The sequence below is a fragment of the Ovis canadensis genome, chromosome 17, assembly GCF_042477335.2.
Source record: "Ovis canadensis isolate MfBH-ARS-UI-01 breed Bighorn chromosome 17, ARS-UI_OviCan_v2, whole genome shotgun sequence".
In the NCBI taxonomy this organism is placed as follows: domain Eukaryota; kingdom Metazoa; phylum Chordata; class Mammalia; order Artiodactyla; family Bovidae; genus Ovis; species Ovis canadensis.
Window position 1 is genome coordinate 20,263,476 of NC_091261.1, and position 23,750 is coordinate 20,287,225.

General features: G+C 40.4%; 1 protein-coding gene across 4 annotated transcripts in view; it reads left to right on the top strand.

Moving 5' to 3' along the window:
- Window positions 1–23,750, top strand: part of NR3C2 (nuclear receptor subfamily 3 group C member 2) — a 436,667-nt gene that overhangs the window by 291,199 nt on the left and 121,718 nt on the right. For all 4 annotated transcript variants that reach the window (XM_069556741.1, XM_069556742.1, XM_069556738.1 and 1 more), the window contains exon 4: window positions 5,863–5,979. In XM_069556741.1, the coding sequence (XP_069412842.1) occupies window positions 5,863–5,979 (117 nt within the window). The remainder of the gene's footprint in view (window positions 1–5,862; window positions 5,980–23,750) is intronic.

The window sequence follows — 23,750 nt, forward strand, 5'->3', positions numbered from 1 at the left end:
AAAATGTCTTTATTTTACCTTCATTTTGAGGAATGTTTTCACTGCTGCTACTGAATTTGAAAATAATTGAATGTTGTTGTCTGGCCTTGATTGTTATAAACAATCAGTGTTTGCTCTTACCTTTATTCTCCTTTACATACTGTAATTGTGGGGTTTTTTGTTTTTGTTTTTTTTTGCTTTGTTCTGGCTGCTTTAAATTTTTTTTATATTTGTTTTCAGCAATTTAACTATGTTGTACCTTAGTGGTTTTCTTTGTATTTATCTCTTGGGGCATTTGATAAAATTGCTGCTTTAGTCATTTGGAAATTTCTATATATTATTTTCTGACCTATTCTCTCCATTCTTTTTGGGACTCCTACTTACGAGTATGTTAAATTACTTACTGCCACCACATAGGCCACAAGTACCTTGTTCTTTTATCTTTTAATTCTTTTGTCTTTGTGCTTTAATTTTTATGATTCTATTTCTGTTTCTTTCATTTCACTGAGTTTTGTGTCCAATATATTGTTAATTTCAACCCAAAATGTTGTGTCCTCAATAGTATATTTTATAGTTCTTTGATTTCAATTTGTTTTTATAGTGTGCATATCTCTTCTGAGAGTTTCCATTTCTTTCTTTTCTTTTTTTCATATTTTCTTGACTTGTCTAAAATATCAATTTTAAAATCCTTATCTGCTAGTTTCACACTCTGGATCATCTGTGAGTCTGTTTCTACTGACTCAGTTTTCTTTTGACTCTGGTTTGCATTTTTCCAGTAATTACTACATTTTGGAGACTCCGGGTTCTGTTACATTTCTCTGAAGAATATTGTGTTTTATTCTAGTAGTGAAATTACTGACAGATCATTTTGAACTTACGGGGGCCTTTGCTGTACGATTTTTCAGGGATGATCTGTTTTTGTTATACCTTTAACCCTAAAATTAATGCCTTAATCCTGGGATACATTATTTCCTCCTAAGGAGGAGGAAATTGAAATGGAATTGACATGGCAAGCCAAAGGAAATGGAAAGATTGAGTCCTTCTAATTTAGTGAGATTCAAATTCTTTCTCCTTGTGATTGATAGTAACTAAAATACCCTGCTTAACTGTTTAAAGCATGAAATTCTTTCACCCTTTGACTCTTTGGAGTCTTATGCTCGATTCAGAGGTCAGCTGCAAATGTGAGAGGAGTTAATATATCCACACCTCATGATATCCCCTCCTTTCTGGACTATCTATCCTTCTTCAATTTTTGTGGTTTGGTTGGTAGATCATGTGTGACTCTTTGCAACCCCATGGACTGTAGCCCAACCAGGCTTCTCTGCCCATGGTATTTCCCAGGCAAGAATACTGGAGTGGGTTGCCATTTCCTTCTCCAGAGGATCTTCCCGACCCAGGGATCGAACCCACGTCTCCTGCTGGGCAAGCAGATTCTTCACCGCTGAGCCACCTGGCAAGCCCTTGTCAGTTTCTGGCTGTTCCTAAAGTTCCAAAGGGGCTTCCCTGGTGACTCAGCAGGAAGGAGTCTGCCTGTAATTCAGGAGACGCAGGAGATGCGGGTTCGATCCCTGGGTCAGGAAGATCCCTGGAGGAGGAAATGGCAACCCACTCCAGTATTCTTGCCTGGAGAATCCCATGGACAGGGGAGCCTGGCAGGCTACAGTCCATAGGTCACAAACAGTCAGACACGACTGAAGCGACTGAGCAAGGGTGCACACATTTACAACAATCCAAAGCCTGTTCTCTGCTTTCTCTGGCAACTAGGACTTAGGATTTTGCTTTGCTTCCATTCAGCCTCCCCTGAAGGACATGAGTCCAAGACCCTCACGAAGAAAATCCATTCAACCATGAGGCAGTCTATGGTGTTCTCTTTGTTCCACAGTCAGTCTTCTCCCAGCTTCTGCTTGCTTTTGGTTGCTCCCCAGTGCCTTCACATCTTTTTTCTCCCCTTTTGTGGACTGTTATAATTGTCCTCTATAGGAGGGTTATCTGATTCAAGCTATTCTACTACTAAAACTGAAATTCCTCCTCTAATGGACATATAAGTGAAATGAGAAATCTTTGTTTCCTTTACCACTAACATTTTTTATCCATAGGATTATTCCTGTGGCTATATATTCTGACTAAAATAGAGCTATTAACTTGCATAGAGGCCATCTCAGAGAACCTCCAGTTGAAAGTAGTAGTGTCTGCTACTTCTTTTCTACCTCCTTAAGACATAAACCAATACAGTATTGTAAAATAAAGTAAAAATAAGAATTAAAAAAAAAGACATAACCTTCAGATTCATATTTCTAAAATACACCTCTGGACTTCACATCCTGTAAGCAAGAATCTCATCACCTGCTGAATAAAATGAGTTTCATTCAAAGCCTCCACTGTCCGGCCCATGTTAACGTTGTAGTAGAAAATTACTTAACTTTGAAACCCTGGGTTATGACTTATACTGGATTAGCTATTTTTATACCAGGAGAGCACAGTGTTTTTTAAAAGACATGATCAAAAGTTTTTTAAGTCTTCTAAATGCATTCTCTCATTTTCATTGTGGTTTTTTGGTTGTTTATTTTATCATAGATTAATGGACAGGATACATATTGCCTATTTGTGTAGGTGTGATTCAGATCTTTCATGTTTACAGATTTAAAAATATAAATGGCAGATAAAACTAGTATGACATCCCCACAGCTGGCCTTTAAACTCTCCCATTCTGTTTGGATGGGAGATGAATTGGTGATTGTGACCAATGTCTGGTTTCTACTAACTGGTAGAAACCAGATACAATAATTCAGTGTATATGGAAGGACATTTTCTGCAGCTCTTACAGTAACATGAATTTTCAAAAGATGTTCATTAAAAACAAATCCCTGTAGTACAATCCTAACTCTTAGAAGTCTGTTTTTGAACACCCAGAAATAGTGTGTTTATTGGACAGTGGCCATTTCTTATGCATTATTGTATGCTTACAGCTAAGAGACTTTGTCATATTTTATCATGGATTCTCAGAAATGGAAGGAACCATAGAACACCCCAGCCCCTGATGCAAATGGTTTATGGCCTTGCGCACATAATAGGTTCCCAATAAATAATTGTTGAGTTGAAACCAAAGTCGCGTTTAGTTATTTGTTTGGACATTGACATTTATTCAACTCAGTGTACATTAGAGATGAAATTTCTGAATTTGTCTTTAATTTCACATCATGAAAAAAGGCACATAGTGCTGATTGCCAGTGGAAATACTGGGTGAGAAAGTAAAGTATGCCTCATTCAAATAATGTTCCTTTGCTTATTCTTTCCAAAGAGCATTCAGCATCCTGTTGGACCACCAGTAAATTATATTTCAAAATCGACATTTAGAAAAGACTCTGACCTTGGGACACAGCAGCATTGTCCGCATTCTGCTTCCAGCTCCACCTTTTGGGGAGGCCACCGGATCAGTTCTAGTATGAGTTTCTTCTTGTGGACAATAGCAGTAATAACTGCCTTACCTATGTCGTAGGGTTGTTGTACGACAAATAAGATAGTGCCATAATAGGCCTTAAAATTTTATTTTTAACTTCTTAAGATATTGTGCAGCATTGTGAAATGTTATGCTAATCGGTTCTAGTCTTTCCTGTGGGTGTTGATTGCCTTTTTGTAATTATCTTCACCTACCTATAGTGACTGAGAGCCTTTCATTTTTTTAAGAAGTCATTAGATTATTATAATGATGGAGTTTGATTTCTTCCCTTTGATAGATTTCCCTATTCTATTACTGTTCTTTTATTGCGATCGCCATTACTAAAATTTACCATAATGTTACTGAGAATGAGCTCTAGGTTAAATTATTTTAATACCATTAGCAATACACATTATATCTATTGAGTACTTCCTGTAATTTACTTAGTAATTATCAACCCAGGGAATGTGATGGTACTGGGTTGAAGGGGGGTTTTGGAGCCTGTTTCCTGCTTTACAAGCATCACTCAGATTCCGTTTGCTTAGTCTGCATATTTTCAGAGACCCATGACTCAGTTCCCACACCTCTTCCCTTTCCAGTCTCCATATGATCTCATCCAATCTCATAGCTTAAAATAATAACCACAAGCTGATTACATCTGCAGCCCAGACTGCTCCTGAGCTCCAGGTCTCTGTATCTAACTGTCCCCTACCCCGCCCCATACTTCCACTGACACACCTCTCAGGGGTCTCAAGCTTAGCATGTCCAAGACCAAGCCAGAGTAGTTCCCCCTAAGCCATGGCTCTTAATTGTCTGCCTCATTGGAATTTACAGCAGTTCCATTTTTCTGTTTGTTCTTAATGCTTCTTTAGATGCCCTTGTTCTCAGATCTCTCAGCAGATTCTAGCAGCTCTGCCTTCAGAGTGTACCTTGGACCTGACCACTTCTCATCACTGCTCCTCCATCATTGTCCCCTGAAGTATAGGGACAGCCTGCCACCCATTCCCTCTGACCCTGTCCTCTGTCCACTTCAGTCGGTTTCTTACACGGTGGCCAGAGCAGTCCTATTAACCATGAGTCACGTCACTCTTCATCTCAAAGCCCTGGAAACCAGTGGTTTCCCATCTCACTGAGCCCACGTCTTGACCATGATTGATAAGGCCTTACATGGGCTGACTGAGGTTAGCTCTTTTCCTTCATCCCCTGGTAATGTTCACTGACCCTGTCCACCTTTCACACTTGGCTGTTCCTTAAACACGCCAGGTACCCTCAGGCCCCTGTCAACCCTCGTTTGCTTTTCTCTCTGCCCTACCGTATTTTCTCCCCAAGATGTCCACACAGTTAGCACCTTCCTTTGCTTCAGACCTTTATTTTAAAGTTGCTTTCCAGTGGAGTTTTCCCTTCATTCTTTCTGAAATGTCCACACCCTCCTCACCTCTACCACATTCTATACCCTTGCCTTCTTTCTCCTGAGCACCTGTTACTGTCCAGCAGTTGACCATTGTCCCTAAGTACTTTGTCTGTTGACTCTCTTTCCCTCATTAAAAGGTCACAAGAATGGAGACTTTGGTCTTTTTCATTGCTCTCTCCAACAGAGCTGATCTCTAGTGGAGGTTCAGTAAATATGGTATGCTAATTTGGATATGTAAATGAATAATAGAGCTAGGGTACAGTTTAGCATTTTGCCAGTAGATGCCACCCTCCAAGCATATTCCACATCTGAATTATTTTGGTGCCAGTTTGACTTGCAAAATGAAATTGTTCTACATTTCTAGTTCAATGATTTGAAAGTCTTCCCATTGGAGTGAGATGTATAAATGGGAGCAGGCAGAGCTCCCATTAAACAGCAGCAGCAGCTGGGAGTCTGGGATGAGCAGATGTAAACTAGTGTATGTAGGAAGGATGAACAACAAGGTCTGCTGCATGGCACAGAGAGCTATGTTCAGTGTCCGGTGATAAACCGTAATGGAAAAGATTGTGAAAAGAATGTATATAGATTTATAGCTGAATCACTTTGCTGTACACTTAAAACTAACACAACATTGTAAATCAACTATACTTCAGTAAAGTACACTTTTTAAAAAAGCTGAAGCATGGCCTTTGTTTAGTTTGGTGCTGGGTGATGGCTGGATAAAATGTGCACCATCTCCTGAAAGGACACATGCCAATAAAGTCAAACAGTGGGCAGTGCAGCTTTATTTCTTTGGAAACCTGTTGGAAGTAAACATAGTTTTAAGTTTATCATCTGCAACCTGAAGTCTCACCTGTATTCAGCTGACCATTCCTGTGCCTGTAGTATTCGCAGATCATGTTTCTCTTCTACTTTTATTGACAAAGAGATTTTAAGGCAGGAAAGAGGATGTTTCATTATCTGATTATACATATTAGTATTTTATATTAATATAGTAGTCTTTATTTTAACAATTATTCTTTATTATTTTATTCAGGGCAACACAACTATTTGTGTGCGGGAAGAAATGACTGCATAATTGATAAGATTCGGCGGAAGAATTGTCCTGCGTGCAGACTTCAGAAGTGTCTTCAAGCTGGAATGAATTTAGGAGGTAAGGTCTGTGGGTATTAGTTTAATAAGAACTGTTAATATGTAATGTAACACTACTAGACTCTATGTACTCCCAAAATTGAAGGTGAATCTATGCTAACATGAAGCAAAGATTTTTAAAAATCTAGTAAGTTCTATATTCATGCTAAAACATTTTAGGAGAAAAATATTTCTTAGAAGGAGTTAGAAACAAGTATGTTATGTGGCTGTGGTCATAGTGAAGTTTTCAACTCTTGAGTTTGCAAAGGTTTCAAGAACTGGGTACCTAAACAAAACCAAAACAAAAATGAATGACATTTTGTACAAAACTGTAGCTAATAGTTTTCCTTACCATGTGTGTTTAGAAATAAGACATATTTGTGTTGACATTAGCCAGATAGGAATATATTGCTAACTCTAGGAGTAAAAGTAGTAGAGGCTGTATGAAAAAAATTTTTAGTGTTACAGAAATTCACCAAAAGAGTGGGGGAGGTAAAGACTTGTAACACAGAAGTATACAATATCCATGGATGGGAAGATTCAACATCCTGAAAGTGTCAGTTTTCTCTAAGTTAATTTATGAATATAACATAAGTCTAACAAAAGTACCACTTGGTGATTCTACGTTCTTAAAGAACAGCCAGAAAAATTCTGGAAATGGGGTATATAATGAGGACAACTAGCCCTGCCACGTAGTAAAGCATGTGACAGCTACAGTAATTAAAAAGGTCTATGTATTTGCTAATTGATTGTCAGATGAGCAGAAAGTCAAGAAATGAGTTCAAATAATGTGAGAAGCTTGCTCCTAATAAAGTTGGCATTTCAGATCGGTGGGGAAAGGATAGATTAGTTGATAGGAATTATTGTGACAGCTACGAAACAAGAAAGTTAATCCGAATTCTTAACAATCCTCCAAGATAAATTCTGCTCTTCCAAAGATAATAAACTTTGAAATATAACACAGAAGTGCCAAAGGATTTTTTAATATTCTGCAAGTGGAATATTATTTTATACTTTTTAAGTATGAAATAAACCCAGAAGCTAAAAGAGAAAAGAATTGAGAAAATAAACCCTACTTACAAACCAAATGTCACCACAAAAACAAATTAAAAAAACTGGGGGAAAATACTTGCAGCTTATAGACAAAGGGTTTATTTCTCACGTAGATAAGCACTTCTGTAATTTCATAAGATAAAGAAACTAACTCATTAGAAAAATGAGACTGAATAAGAATATGAATAAAATATTCATAGGTAAAAGAATAATAAAAGAAAAGCAGTTGGTTCTTGAAACACATGAAAAGATTCTCAATCTAAACCCAGTAAGAGAAATGTAAATTTAAAGTGTGAGATATAATTTCTTACAAATGGCAAAGAGAAAACATTTTTCTAATATATTGTTTGAGTATAGCAATAAAAGTGAAAATAAATGTTAATCTCATGCATTTTAGGTGGAAGTAGGAATTGATATAACACCTATGGAGAGCAATTTAGCCATTTCAATTAAATGTTAAAAAGGCACATACCCTTTGACTCACCAGTTCCACTTCTAGGAATTTATCCTAAGTATGTTCTGGAAATGTAAGAAGTGATGTATGCATAATATGTCCAGTGTAGCCTTGTTAAATATCAGGCATACAGTAGCCATTTATCTGTTCAAAATTGATTAAATAAATTGCAGAGAACTCTTCAGACACAAATAAGAATAAAGGGAGCTCTATATGGTCTGATTATCAAAAATACTCTTTAGGGAAAAAATCAGGTTGCAAAATAGTATGATTTGTATATTACACATAGTATATCTGCTTTCAAAAAAGAATACGTATATATTGTATAGCATATTTCTGGAATGATATACAAGAAGCCAGAAATGGTGGTTAGCTTAGTGGAAAAGAACGGATAGCTGGGAGACAAGAATAGGAAGGAAAATTAATTGTCACTGTCTATTCTGCGCTTTTGAATTTTGTATTGGATTAATGTGTCTACTGTGTACTCCAGTTACCTTCTTAAAGGAAAGTAATCCAAAAAAGAAGCACAGTTTTCTAGATTCCATAGATATGCATTAGTGTATGATACTTGCTTTTCTCCTTCTGACTTCTCTCTATATGACAGACTCTAGGTCCATCCACATCACAACAAATGACCCAATTTCATTCCTTTTTATGGCTGAGTAATATCCTATTATGTATATGTACCACGTCTTTTTTATCCATTCATCTGTTGATGGACAGTTAGCTTGCTTCCATGTCCTGGCTTTAATGTGTGCTGCAGTGAACGTCAAGGTACATACGTCTTTTTGGTACAGATGAACCTGTTTGCAGGGCAGGAATAGAGATGCAGACATGAATTTAACAGTCGTGTGGACACGGGAAAGGGGAGGGTGGGACAAATTGGGAGATTAGGATTGACATATATACATGATCTCCATATAGTCAAGGTCCATATAGTCAAGCCTATGGTCTTCCCAGTGGTCATGTATGTTTCTGAGAGCTGGACCATAAAGAAGGCAGAGCACCAAAGAATTGATGCTTTAGAACTGTGGTGCTGGAGAAGACTCCCGAGAGTCTCCCTTGGACTGCAAGGAAATCAAACCAGTCAATCTTAAAAGAAATCAACCCTGAATACTCATTGGAAAGATTGATGCTGAAGCTGAAGCTCCAGTATTTTGGTCACCTGATGCAAACAGCTGACTCATTGGAAAAGTCCCAGATGCTGTGAAAGATGGAGGAGAGAAGAAGAGGGCATCAGAGGATGAGATGGCTGGATGGTATCACCGATGCAATGGACATGAACTTAGGCAAACTTTGGGAGATGGTGAGAGAGAGGGCAGCCTGGCATGCTATAGTCCTTGGGATTGCAAAGAATTGGACACAACTGGGCGAGTGAACAACCACAATAACATATACTATTGTGTGCAAAATAGGTAGCTAGTGGGAACGTGTTGTATAGCACAGGAAGCTCAACTCAGTGCTCTGTGATGACACAGATGGGTAGGATGGCAAGGATGGTGGACGGGAGGCTCAGGAGGGAGGGGATATTTGGATACGTATAGCTGATTCACTCCATTCTATGGGATATTAATATAACATTGTAAAGCAATTATATTCCAGTAAATAAAAAGGCAAAGAGACTTCATTCTTTGATGAATGAACCAACTGGCTGACTAGTTAGGCCTGGGGAGGAACGTGGCTGCACGTAGAGCAGAGCAACCCTTGGGAATCAAGAGGAGGATGAGCTGTGGCCAACCAGAACTGCTCCTGTGAGAGCCTCCTGGGTGTCCTGGCCTCAGCCAGAGCAGCCCACGCTGGTCCAGAGGACAGGCTCTGGAGCCACACTGCACGGTGAGACCCCTTGCTCTGCCACTTCCTGACCTGTAGCCTCAAAGGCAGGCTGCCACCTTTCCAAGCCTCTGTTTCCTTCAGCTCGCCTTGATCAGCACGCCTGCCTCCCAGGCTGCAGTGAGAAGTAAATGTCAGTGTGGAGTGACCACTCAGTACATGTCGCTGGAGTGATCACTCACGGCACATTCCATAGTACTTTCACGCATGATCTGAGGGACATGACTGCCCCATGTGTCGGTGACGTCCAGGGAAATTAAGAAACATGCCCCAAGATGCCACAGCCAGTGAAACAATGAAGCTACGTCTTGAATCTCTGGACTCCTGGTCTGAGTTTCTGCTCTCTTGTCTGACATCCCAATCAGTGCAAATGTGGTGTAAAAGATCACATTCTGAAGCCTGTGAGCGAAAATCTGGCAAGATATCAGCAACTTAAAATCTAAATGGCGCCAGGGTACAGCTGTGGGTCAGAAAATGAACTCGAAATCAGTTTTTGTAAAATCTGCCATCTGAGTTTTAAGTATACACACTGCTGAAGTATGTGTATCCCTATGTAATTTTTGTATAAGTATATAAATCTAATATATTAATATTTACATATTCTATATATCTATGCATATGGGGCTTCCCAGGTGGCACTAGGGGTAAAGAACCCTCCTGCTGAGGCAGGAGACTTAAGAGATGCAGTTCAATCCCTGGGTCAGGAAGATCCCCTGGAGGAGGGCATGGCAACCCTCTCCAGTATTCTTGTCTGGAGAATCCCATGGACAGAGGAGCCTGGCAGGCTATGTAGTCCATAGGGTTGCAAAGAGAGTCAGACACAACTGAAATGATTTAGCATAGATATATATATATATATATATATATATATATACACACACACACATATATATACACACACACACACTTTAGTATAAATACTGTATCATCACACTTTATATAAAGTACCATTACTGGGGCTTCCCTGGTGGTCCAGTGGTTTAAACTTCGCCTTCCAATGCTGGGTGTGCAGGTTAGATCCCTGGTTGGGGAGCTAAGATCCTATATGCCTTGGGGCCAAAAAACCAAAATATGAAACTGAAGCAGTATTGTAACAAACTCAGTAAAGACTTTAAAAATGGTCCACATCAGAAAAGTCTTTTTAAAAATACCATTACCATTGTTTACCATAAAATGCTATGAAATAGCGATACTTATAATCCATATCTTATAGGGCTGTGTTAAGAATTAACTGAGTCCATATATAACCTCTAGAACAGAGTTTCTCAGTCTCTGCTCTGTTGACATTTGGGGCCAGATAGACCTTTGTTGGGCTTCCCTGATCCCTCCGCCTGCAATGCAGGAGACCGCGGTTGGATTCCTGGGTTGGGAAGACCCCCTGAAGAAGGGATAGGCTACCCACTCCAGTATTCTTGGGCTTCCTTGGTGGCTCAGGTGGTAAAGAATTCGCTTTCAGTGCAGGGGACCTGGGTTTGATCCCTGGGTTGGGAAGATCCCCTAGAGGAGGTCATGGCAGCCCACTCCAGTATTCTTGCCTGGAGAATCCCCATGGACAGAGGAGCCTAGCAGGCTACAGTCCATGGGATTGCAAAGAGCTGGACACAGCTGAGCGACTTAGCACAGCACGTCACAGGTCTGTGTTGTGGGGCCCATCTCTGTGCTGTAGGATGTTTATCAGTATCCTTCAATACTACAGATTAGATGCCAGTCTAGCTATCGCTGCTCCCTCAGTGTGACAGCCACAGATATTTCCACACTTTGCTAAGTGTCCCCTGGGTGGCATTGGAATCCAGTGGTTTACCAGTAATAGTAAATAATTGTAAGCTGCTTAACTGTGAGATATTTCCTGCTAGAATATATATTCCATCAGAGGGAGAATTTGGGTCTGGTCTGTTCATTGCTTTATCACCAGTGACTAGAACAGTGCCTGGCACAAAACAGGTGTTCAGCAGTTGTTTGTTGAGTGAATGCATGATTAACTGGCCGTTTTAAGGGTTCTGTATTGTGAGCATTCGTCTAAGCCCTTTATATGTGTCAAACCTCACATAACGTTATGTGATCATACTGTTAATCTGCCCATTTTATTTTTAAATCGATTCTCATTGGAGTATAGTTGCTTTACAATGTCGTGTTAGTTTTTACAGTACAGCAAAATGAATCAGCCCTATAAATATACACACATCCCCTCCCTTTTGGACTTCCTAAGAAGTGAGTTCATGGAGGCTCACAGAAGCTGAAGTGCTGGCCCAAGGCCGCAGCCCAGGGAGTGGCAGCGCCAGAACTGAAATCTCTGTTCCTGGCACAAAAGCTCATCCCCAGCGTCATTCTTCTGCATGACATGGGTCCACTGTTTATAGACTGATATTTAAAAATAGGTCTGCTTATCTGTTAGTGGCAGCTGTGGCACCAGGCTTCTTACTTGTGTCTATGATGGTCTCTAAGTGAGGCTTGGCGCAGTACACAATCCAGGCTCACCTAACTTTGTTGTTGGTTTCTGTATACATGCAGGATAGGTTTTATGGATTTCGGTAAAACATTTTCCTAGAGAAAAAGCTTACCTGAATCCTGAGGTCATTGAAAGTCGTGAGTCGAAAATAGGTAGAGTGGAAATTAATATTCATAAGAGTAGTACTTTCTTTAGGTTCAAGTTATAATATAACTCCTTCTGGTTCCTGGGTTAAATAATTAACTTTTATTAATTATCCAGTCGATGTAACGTACATTGTCATTTTTCTTTTATTACTTATTTAGAAGCCTTGCTTTCTGTTTCAATGTAGGCAAAAAGAAATGCAAACAATTTTATTATTTTAAAAGAGATACTATAAAATTGTATTAATTAGATAGATTAAAAAATTAATAGATAAATAATAAAATAGATTAAAAAGTTTAATCTTTTAGTATGAAGCAGTTTTTTAAATGAAATATGTGAATTAAATAAAAACCTATTATACATGTTCCAATCCCACCCCTGTTTTCCTAGCAGAGCAGGCCTGCCGGGTCTCTCTTTATTCACCCTTCTTTCCTGTTACCTCTCTTGAGATAAGGCAGATGCAACCTCATGTAATACTTGAAGACATTTTCTTTAGTGGATGATTGTGACCCCAGGAACAAAATTAGTCATTCCCCTTCTAAAGACAGGGCTTCCCTGGTGGCTCAGATGGTAAAGAGTCTGCTTGCAATGCAGGAGACCAGGGTTCTATCCCTGGGTCAGAAAGATCCCCTGGGGAAGGGCGTGGCTACCCACTCTAGTATTCTTGCCTAGAGAATTCCATGGACAGAGGAGGCTGGTGGGCTACAGTCCATGGGGTCGCAAAGAATCGGACACGATTGAGCGACTAACACTTTCTAACACACTTCTAAAGACATTGACAGTTCAAAATACTTCAGAATTTCTTTTTCCTGTATCCTATCAGCTGGTTAGCATATAATCCTAACCGTGTCCCCAAACAGCCTCTCTGTTAGAAAGTGGAAGGAAGGAGGAAGAAAGAGTAGGTTTATATTTATCAGAAACCAAAGCCATTAAATGTGCCTCTTCCCCTTTCTCTGGCTCCACTTCCTTCCTCTTATTACAAACTCTATCCCTTTTCTTTAAAATCCTGCTGATGTTTATGCTTCATGCAAAGGAGAATAGAACAGAAGATGCAAGAATATCACCAGAGAAACGGAAAGGAAAATAACAGTTTTTCTGCCCCCACCCTGGGCCACACACTTTAGCTCCTAAGAGTAGACCTAAAAAAGGTGTGGTTCTGGTTCCATGAGAATTTACTATTTTGCATAGCCTCCTCCTAAGAAATCCATCACTTTGCTTTTACTGCTAGTGATCTAAGGAGGATGATGTATGTGTGTTTTCGAGCTGCCCCTAAAATATATAAAGCACGGCATTAGGGCTCCATGGCCCTCAGACCAGGAATGAGTCCTTTGGGTGTTTCTAACTTGACTGTACTCTGGCTGTAGAAGATAGAGGGGATCTTGGAGGTTTTCCTCTCCCGGTCCTTCACTCACAGATGAGGAACTTGGAATCCAAGATGATATCATCAGAGGCTTGAGAAATGCAACCTAAGGATTCTAATGCAGTTGTCTTTCCTCTTTTTCAAGCCACCACCCTGATTCATTTTTCATCATCTATGCTAAAGCCCAGTTTCATATTCCTTTAATGAAGACTCTAAAATATTCAAATCTTGCTTCCTGGAGCTTTAAAAATGTAAATTTCACAGATCACGGAATAGTCCCATTTCTGTTTTCAATTTACTTCCAAGGCTACCTGCAGCCATCATTTTACGTGGTTGAGCAGGACCCTTTAAAGGGTTGCTGTCTCAGGTCCACCTTTTTCTCTCGGAATGGAGCATGTCATGTGAAAAGAGAAAAGACCCTCAGACACAGGGAGCAGTAGCAACCGCAGATCTGTGGTTGCTGTTAAAGCAGCTAGGTGAGAAAGGAAGGGAGACATGGGTTAATTCTGGAAACTATTCAAAGAAACAGATACTCTCATATTCCTGATGAGAATGGAACCAGAGAGAGAGGAAAATATTTAAATTAAAATCCATCCACATAATGCAATATTAATCAGGCAATAAAATTATGGTTATGAACATTCATAACAAAATAGAATCCTTTCTGCACAAAAGTAATAATGAAAAATGAGTGTGCGAAATGATTTAGGTTCCTATTATGTGATTACAGCTCTATAGGAAAAGATTTGCATGAGTCAGGAGACCGGGAAGAAATGGAAGGATACGAAAAGTACTCATATGTGTGAAGTAAAGTGACAGATAAGGTTTTTCTTGCCTCTTTTCTAGTTTATCAATCCTGATGAATGTGTCTGAGATAACATATTTTAAAAATAGCATTCACAATTTTGAGCTAGAAAGAAGGGAAACAAGATTAATTGTGCTACTGAGCAAAAGAGGTAAAAGAATTCGACATACAGAGTGACGATCAGGAAGGAGGTAAAAAGGAGAGAGGAAAAAAAAAATACCTAGAGACATCAGTAAGTCTTCCACTGGGAAATGCTTTGAAAACTGAAAGGGAAAAGTGAGTGAAAAACAAAAGACCCAGAGAGCAAAAAATGACAGAACCATGACTGACATGGAAGTCCTGAGAGAGAGATCTTTTTACTTGAGGAAAATTGGCTTTATTTGCCAGCAGCTTGCTCCAACTAGCTCATCTGGTCACCTGCAAAATTCCCACACAGTGCAGGTCTGGGGAGAGAAATCACAGGATCAGTGCCAGTGAGAGAGAAGGTTTAATATCTGAAATCCAATAAGAAAAACAATTTTTGTATCTTTAAGGGTCTCCTGAGGCCAGATAGGCAGTAGTCTGTAGAAGTTTAGAAAACCCAAGTGTACCGAGTTTTATGAAGAAATCCCATTCCTTGGGTTTTTTTCCCCTTTCCGTTCCTCTTGCTTGTAAACAGTAAGAATTTCAGTGGGACTTCTGAGCAGGAAAGTGGAGAGGAAAATGACACATTTCTATAAATCAGTGAAAGTATGGTTTCTGAACCTTCATATATAAGTGAAGCCTTATTCATTGTCATAGTAATACAACTTGAATTAAACAACTGGTATTTTTACCTTGTGAAATTTCCAAAGGAGAGTTCAGGATCAGTTCTGAAACAGGCAGCATTTCAAGATTTATTATATTTCTTCAAATCTAAGGCATTTTTTTTGTAGGCTTTTAACTGTTTGGATTATAATTTGTAACCAATATGTACATTTAATTTTTATTAGTTCCCTTCAAAACTCTAATTAAATTGGAATCTGAAAAAGAATGGACTTCTGTATATGTATAACTAAATCACTTTGCTGTATACTTGAAACTAGCACAACATTGGAAATCCAATATAAAATAAAATTTTTTAAAGGAAAGAAAAACATCAAAGCTAAGCAAAAGGGGGAAAATTGATGTCTTATTTTGTCACTGATGGGGTTTTAGAACAGAAGCAATACAGACATTCAGTATAAATGCTCATCCCTGCCAAGAATATATATACTTGTAGGTGCTCACTTGAGCCTTGTTGAGCTTATCTTGGGTCTTTTTAAATATAAAATCCAGGGATGTTGGAAACCTTCCACTGGGTATACACGCATGCTCAGTCACTTCCATCATGCCTGACTCTCTTGAGCCTGCTGTCCATGGGATTCTCCAGGCAAGAACACTGGAGTGGGTTGCCACGTCCTTCTCCAGGGTATCTCCTGAACCCAGGAGCTGAACCCTTGTCTCTTGTGTCTCCTGCATTGGCAGGTGGGTTCTTTACCATTAGTACCACTTGGGAAGCCCAGATGCCCATTTTTGCTTTCATTTCCTTTCTCATTTGCAGTCTGTCCTGGTAGGTCATCATCCCAGTCATACTTAACCGGCCAGTGGGCCTGAGCGCTTAAACCTGTCTACCTTTAGGGTCCAGGGTATCTAACGTATGTGGTTTCGGTAGGGCTGAGTCAGAACTGTCCTTCCGAGATGCGTCTCAGACGTGCAGGTCTCTGTAAGCTGATCTGCAGCGGCCCTACAGTGTGCACACTTGCCCATATTTTCTGTAATACAGTTGTTTTCCTGACTCTCTTGGAAAATAGTGGAGATTTTGTTTTGTTTTTGTTTTGTTCAGGGTGTTTTATATTATTGTTACACTCTTTCAAGTTACCTCAGATGATGGAGTTTTATTATAAAAACATTGCTAGTTTCACGTTTAATCTTTGGGAAATACGAGGATGTCATTTAGGAGATAATAGGTTTCTGGTTTTTAGAACTTGTTCTCTTTGATTTTTTTTCCCTTTTTTTACCAGCTTCTTTCTGCCACTCTCTCTCCTCCCTCCCTTGTTTGCTTTTTTAAATTTTACTACACCTGTTTCTACTTACTGCCTTCTCTCTGTCAGCTTCATTGTCACCTGAGTATCTTGTATTCAAAATTCCCCAAAGAAGGCCCAGCCAACTGCCTGGTCACCATGCAGAACAGAGCTTCTCACTGGGTTGAGATGAAGACAGATGGCTGCCTTTGACTCTGCTGCCCCACCTTACCCAGCCCGGCATGGCCAGTTACAGGTCGCTATGGTCCAAAGCATGACAGCCTGTGACAAGGAGCCTTTTGATCCCATTTTTCAAAAAGGAACCGCAAGTGTAGCTAGTGATCCGAATACTGTGGATGCAAGACAGACTCCCAGCCGTTACAATGTGGAGCATCTCTTTGTGCTCAATGTGGATGCTCAATGTGGAGCATCTTCATTGTGGAGCATCTCTTAAACCATAGCACTTTCTCCAACACCCTGATTTTACTCTGAGCTATCTATATGTTTAGAAGTAAAAAGTGTCCATTTTTAGAAAACTGATGGACAAAAGGAAATAATAGCTTTCTATGCTTCTTGGAACAGAACTGCTAGGGCTTCATTTTGGAGTTTAAGACTTTTTGACATGGCTTTGAAAACACACAAACCAAGACATAACACAAAAAAGCATAAGGAAAACAAATGTTAATTCTTTTTAATCATTCAATGTATAAGATGGGTATTGTCTTATAGAATACCTCTCTAAATCTGAACTGTTCTCTGCCCTAAATGCCAGGCTCTAGAATTTTGGGTGAGCTCGGGGCTCGTGGGAGAGTAAGGGTAGAGGTAATTTGGAAAGAGGGACAGCCCACATAAAACCAAGTGTCATAGGTTGTCTGCACTCAGTCATGTTAGAAAGAGCTGAAATATCATGCCAGGTAAAGTCCCACCTATTCTACAGGTATCATCGACCTCACAGACTCTGATTTCTCAAAGTTGCAATCATTTATTTCATTTACTTTCAATTTATAGGTATGCACTTTAAGGAATATAACTTAGGTTTTTTTCTTGCATTGGAAAAATCTTAGAGACCAGTGATCTGCAGCTTGTTCCCTCTTGATAAATATCCTCTTCTCTCCTCTTCACCTGCTTATATTCCAGTAAAGTCTCTGTTCTTACTTCTGAGATACACAGAAAGCCATTCAACTGCTTAATATGTAACTCTTAGAAAACAATCCTTCATATCTTGTGATAAACCATAATGGAAAAGAACATGAAAAAGAATGTATGTATGTATATATAACGAATCACTCTGCTATACAGCAGAAATTAACACAACACTGTCAATCAACTATACTTCAATAAATTAAAAAACAGAAATCAGCCCCCCAAGTCTTCAGGAATAAGTAAGTATGATATTTAATATCATAGATGATGATTTTTCTGGGACAGATAGCATAACTTTTAACAGCTAATGCAATTCTAAGAGATTTTAAAAATATTTTTATTATCAAGTCATAAAATACATAATCATTACAGTGATTAATAAGGCACAGGAAAAGTTCTTTGTATTAAATTGGGGGAATGAAGGTGAAAGAAGAGCCAAGACTTGCTAATTAAAAAATAATGATTTACATTTTGATGAAGAGGCTCTTAAAACCTGAACTAGAGGAGCTAATAAAAAGTTTCTTCTGAATGTGGTGCTTCATTATTTTGAAAAGGAGATCTGTCAACAACAGTGTAAAGCCAGTTGCTGAGTCAGGTAATGAAAGCAAGAAACTCTAAAATGTAATTGTTCTGTATTCCTCCTTCAGGGATTTTATATGATATTTGTTTTGAGAGCATAATGATGTAAATTATGTTTAATAGTGATGAAGATAAGCAGTTACTCTGCTATCACTTAATTGTTTTTATATTAAAATTAATCTAGCCTGTATAGGAGGGGATCATAGGATTCAAAAAGTGTACCTCTGGGACTTCCCTGGCTCCAGTGGAAAAGGCTCCATACTCCCAATGCACAGGGCACAGGTTCAATCCCTGGTCAGGGAACTAAGATCCCGCTTGCTACACGGCCAAAACAAAGTGCATCTCTGTTGAAGCCATCCATTGATTCTTCATCCAGCAGATATCCATTGCATGCCTCCTAAATTCCATATGTTCCCCATGATGTTGCCAGTGTAGCCAGGTGAAGGCAGGCACCAGCCTTTTTTGAAAGGGCTAATCTCTAAGGAAGAGGAAACTTATCATGGGCCAGATAAGCATTGGAAATGTACAGCACTGTACTTAAGAGCACCCTCTGTGTTGATGATAGCCCGCATCAGATCTTTCTCCTTGCTTTAGAGTAGTGTCAGCCTCCTGACTTCTATCTATTACTCAAAGTAGTGGCATGTCAGGATGCCTTTCTCTGACTCTGTCCCTCAATATTTGGAGAGGAGGGCATTTATCCTGGTTGCATACTTTGTGCATCGAAATGATCAAATGGTCCTATGGCATGAACTGACGCTTATGTGGGATGTCATCTGGAAAGGAGCAGTTCTGCATCATGAAATCAGAAGACCCACGCTTCTCCCTACCTGCAGACCACCTCCATTCTGACCTCAGCATCCATCCATAGACAACATTCTTCATTTGATGTTGGTGCTCTGAACTAGGACTATGAAAATTAACCCTTCCCATTCTTACCAAAAATTGAATACAACTTGACTTAAAGTTTCTGGCCATCTTAGGGATTTTTAGGGCTTACCGGGTAGCTCCAGTGGTAAAGAATCAGCCTGCAGGAGGTGCAAGAGATGGAGGTTTGACCCATGAGTCTGGAAGATCCCCTGGAGAATGGAATGGCACCCCACTCCAGTATTCTTGCCTGGAGAATCCTATGGACAGGGGAGCATAGCAGGCTACAGTCCATGGGGTCGCAAAGAATCAGACATGACTGAACACAGAAACACACAGAGATTTTTAAATCATTTCTAGCCTGGGGATGATTGAGGCAGTTCTGGTCGATGTCCTTGGAATGCGTGGCTTGTCTATCTTTTATATCTCTTGTCAGTCAGTCAGTTCAGTTGCTCAGTCGTGTCCGACTCTTTGCGACCCCATGAATTGCAGCACACCAGGCCTCCCTGTCCATCACCATCTGCCGGAGTTCACCCAAACTCATGTCCATCGAGTCAGTGATGCCATCCAGCCATCTCATGCTCTGTCATCCCCTTCTCCTCCTGCCCCCAATCCCTCCCAGCATCAGGGTCTTTTCCAGTGAGTCAACTTTTCGCATGAGGTTGCCAAAGTATTAGAGTTTCATCTTTAGCATCAGTCCTTCCAAGAACAGCCAGGAATGATCTCCTTTGGGATGGATTGGTTGGTTCTCCTTGTAGTCCAAATAGGAAAAGAAGTATGTCAAGGCTGTATATTGTCACCCTGCTTATTTAACTTCTATGCAGAGTACATCATGAGAAACGCTGGGCTGGAAGAAGCAAAGCTGGAATCAAGATTGCTGGGAGAAATATCAATAACCTCAGATATGCAGATGACACCACCCTTATGGCAGAAAGTGAAGAGGAACTAAAAAGCCTCTTGATGAAAGTGAAAGAGGAGAGTGAAAAAGTTGGCTTAAAGCTGAACATTCAGAAAACTAAGATCATGGCATCTGGTCCCATCACTTCATGGGAAATAGATGGGGAAACAGTGGAAACAGTGTCAGACTTTATTTTTGGGGGCTCCAAAATCACTGCAGATGGTGACTGCAGCCATGAAATTAAAAGACGCTTACTCCTTGAAAGAAAAGTTATGACCAACCTAGATAGTATATTCAAAAGCAGAGATATTACTTTGCCGACTAAGGTCCATCTAGTCAAGGCTATGGTTTTTCCAGTGGTCATGTATGGATGTGAGAGTTGGACTGTGAAGAAAGCTGAACACCGAAGAATGGATGTATCTCTTGTAACAGAGGCTAAGAAACACCTGTAAAGATAGGCTGTGACTCTTGGGAGCCATTTGGTGCCAGCCGACCTCCTGACATCTCCTTTCAGTTTTTGACCCGCCCCAACACCTCTCTGTCCCCCTGGAAACTCTTCAGAGCTCACTTCAGCGCCACCAGAGAAACTGAGAGACACCTTGATGAGCAGTTTTGTAAAATATTTATGATTGAAGATTTCTTTTAACACAGTTTTCTTAGTCTATCAATCTTCAAACCAAGCCGTTCTTCATTCTAAAATTAGACTAATTCACAAGTGAAACTTCCAACAATTACATCTTCATTTGCCACGTAAGTGCCAGGAGTTTCATGTTAATTAGTTAGAAACATTTGCATATGTTAATTAGCTACATTTTAAAAGCCAAAACTTAAATCCCATAAAGTAAAAACACTTTTTACATTTGTAAATACTCATATTTTTAGATAAAGTTGAGTCAGATGAGAAATTTTAGGCCAGTTTCTAAAGGTGACTTAAAAGAATGATGGGAATTAGGAGGACTGTACGATTAGCTGTCTTGTGGGGCTGCTGTTCCTCAGTTCTCGCTGCCTCTCCAAAAATTCAAGTCTTTGTTTTGTTTTTTTAAATTTATTTTATTGAAGTATAATTGATCTGCAATGTCGTGTTTCTACTGTGTAGCAAAGTGATTCAGTTATATACATATATACATTGTTTCATATTCTTTTTCATCGTGATTTGTCACAGGATGTTGAATATACTGTGTGTGTGTGTGTGTGCACTCAGTCACATCCAACTCTTTGTGACCCTATGGGCTGTCACCCACCAGGCTCCTCTGTCCATGGGATTCTCTAGGCAAGAATACTGGAGTGGGTTGCCATGCCCTCCTCCAGGGGATCTTCCTGACCCAGGGATCAAACCTGTGTCCCTTGCATCTCCTGCATTGGCAGGCAGCGTCTTTACCTGGGAAGCTAAGGTGGCACTCGTGGTAAAGAACCCAGCTGCCAGTGCAGGAGACATAAGAGATATGGGTTGAATCCCTGGAACAGGAAGATAACCTTGTAGGAGGGCATGACAACCCACTCCACTGCTCTTGCCTGGAGAATCCCATGGAGAGAGGAGCCTGATGGGCCACAGTCCATGGAGTCGCAAAAAGCTGGACACGACTGAAGCGACTGAGCTCACAGCACACACGCCGAATATAGTTCCCTGTGCCGTACAGTAGGACCTTGTTGTTTTTCTCTTCTGTATATAGTAGGTTGCATCTGTTAACCCCAAAGTCTTGATCCTTCCCTCCCCAAGCACCGCCTGCCCCTTGGCAACCACGAGTCTATTTTCTGTGTCTGAGTCTGTTTCTGTTGTATAGGTAAGTTCATTTGTGCCATATTTTAGATTCCGTATACAAGTGACATCGTACGGTATTTGTCTTTTTCTGACTTACTTCACTTAGTATGATAATCTGTAGGTCTGTCCATGTTGCTACAAATGGCATTATTTCATTCTCTTTTTGGCAGAGTAATATTCCATTGTGTGTGTGTGTGTGTGTGTGTGTGTGTGTGTGTGTGTGTTTACCACATCGTCTTCATCCATTCGTGTGTCAGACATTCAGGTTGCTTCCATGTCTTGACTCCTGTAAACAGTGCTGCTATGAACATTAATGTGCATGCATTTTTTTTTGAATTATAGTTTTGGTTTAGATAGAACCAATCCCAGGAATGGCATTGCTGGATCATAGGGCAGCTGTTTTTATTTTTTTGTGTGAAAGCTCCATACTGTTTCCATGGTGGCTGCACCAATGCACAGTCCCCCCAACAGCGTAAGAGGGTTCCCTTTTCTCTGCACCCTCTCTAGCATGTCAGGTCTTTGTTGTAAACACACTCACCCATGCCCTGTGCCTGGAGACTCTCATGCCGTAAATCTAGATGGAGCAGAGGCAGCATCTTTCCTTTATAAAACTCTAGACAGTGTACAGCCTCTCACCGGAGCTGAGAACGACTATTCAAGAGCTTGCTATAACATTGGGAGCATTTTTCTTAGGATAAGAAAACCCTTTCATTGGTTTCATTTTTTAAACCCTTTAATTTTTTCCCTAGTTAATCTTATTTCTGTTTTTCTCAAGTAGATCACTAACTGGCATCTGATAAATATTTCCTCACTAGGAGAAGGCCCCTAAAAATATCTTAAGTTAGTATATTTAAATTTTCTTGCCCCCCCCAAAAAAAAACTTACAAAGGGCCATGTTAGCTTTTAGTCCACTAACTTTACTAGTTTTATGCCTTACCAAGCAGTAACTTTAAACATAGTTGATAAGCTGCACATTTAAATGCTACACATCCCTGGGGCAGATTGTTCAGAACTCAAAGATGAAGGTAGGTTCCTTATCCCCAGAGAGCTGTGTGTGTGTTCAGTCGCTCAGTTGTGTGACACCATCGACTGTAGCTCACCAGGCTCCTCTGTCCATGGAATTTTCCAGGCAAGAATACTGAAGCAGGTTGCCATTTCCTACTCCAGCAGATCTTCCCAAGCCAGGGATTGAACCCTCATCTCTTGTGAATCCTACATAAGCAGGCAGATTCTTCACCATTCGCACCACCTGGGAAGCCCTCCCTGCCACCACCCCCAGAGAGAAATGTACTGAAACAATGATTCTGACTTTCCATATCGGGGAGAGAAAAGTGAGGTAAGAAAGAGAGGGTTGGGAATAATCCCAGGAGGGAAATGGAGTGGGGAATAGGGGTCCCTGGTGAGGTTTATGATTTTTTACAAGAGAAGAAACAAATTTAGAAATGCCACCCCATGTCGCTGCACTTCTGCTCACGTGCTCCCACCTGGACACACCCTCGACGTGTGCAGACATCTGTATCCATTGTGGAGATGCAGGAGAGGAGAGAAGGAAGCTGGGGCTGCAGCTTACCCCCCGCATGCACAGTTCTCAGGCCCCACCATGGTGGCCTTCTCTCATGCTGTGGTCAGTGGGTTAGAAGGAAACCCCTGTGTATCTGGTGTCTTCTGAGCCCTCAGGAAAGTCTCTGCCCAATGTTTGTTCTTCATAGTAAGTAACCTCTTGACCCATGTCCCTGTCTTTACTTAGTAAAGTTGGTTTGGGCCACATCATTAAACTTTTTCAAATAATATTAGTAATGACACTATTGTTGGCTTTCCAGCTGTTTTGTGGTTAAAGAAATGTTCTTATCAGGCTCAAAATATGATATAAAAGACTTTATTGCAAGACTTTTATTGCAATTGAAAACAGGTTCAAAATAAAACTTAAAAGAACTTAGCTTTACTTGATTCATTTACTCTAAGGCTCACTAACTGCTGTGTTCCCAAACAGGCTTTCTTTTACGGTAGGTCAATTTTTCTCAATATATTTGACATATTTAAAAAGAAAGAAATCTAAAGCTCCTTAGGCTATTTGAAATTCAGCAGGAATGAGATCCCGTGACTCATCATAAAGCAGTGTACGCGATGCTGATTTGCCTCCACTCCCCCCCCACGCATCCCTCTCTGCTTCTACCTGCTCCCCTGCTCTTTGGAAGGTTCTGAGCCACTTCTGGGTGTCGTCCTGTGTGACCCATCCTGCCACCTGCTCTGCTGTGCCCACCCATGGTCAGTGACTTCTCCACCCTGACTCCTCTTTCTGGTTCAGTGCTGTGGACAGTTTCTGCCAACTCCTTCTTGGGGTTTTCTCAGCTCCCTTTCTCAGGCCCAACAAAGGCCTCTCATTTGCACCAAACATAGGAGTGCTAAGAGGGAAGCACCTATGCACCTGGGTGTATGA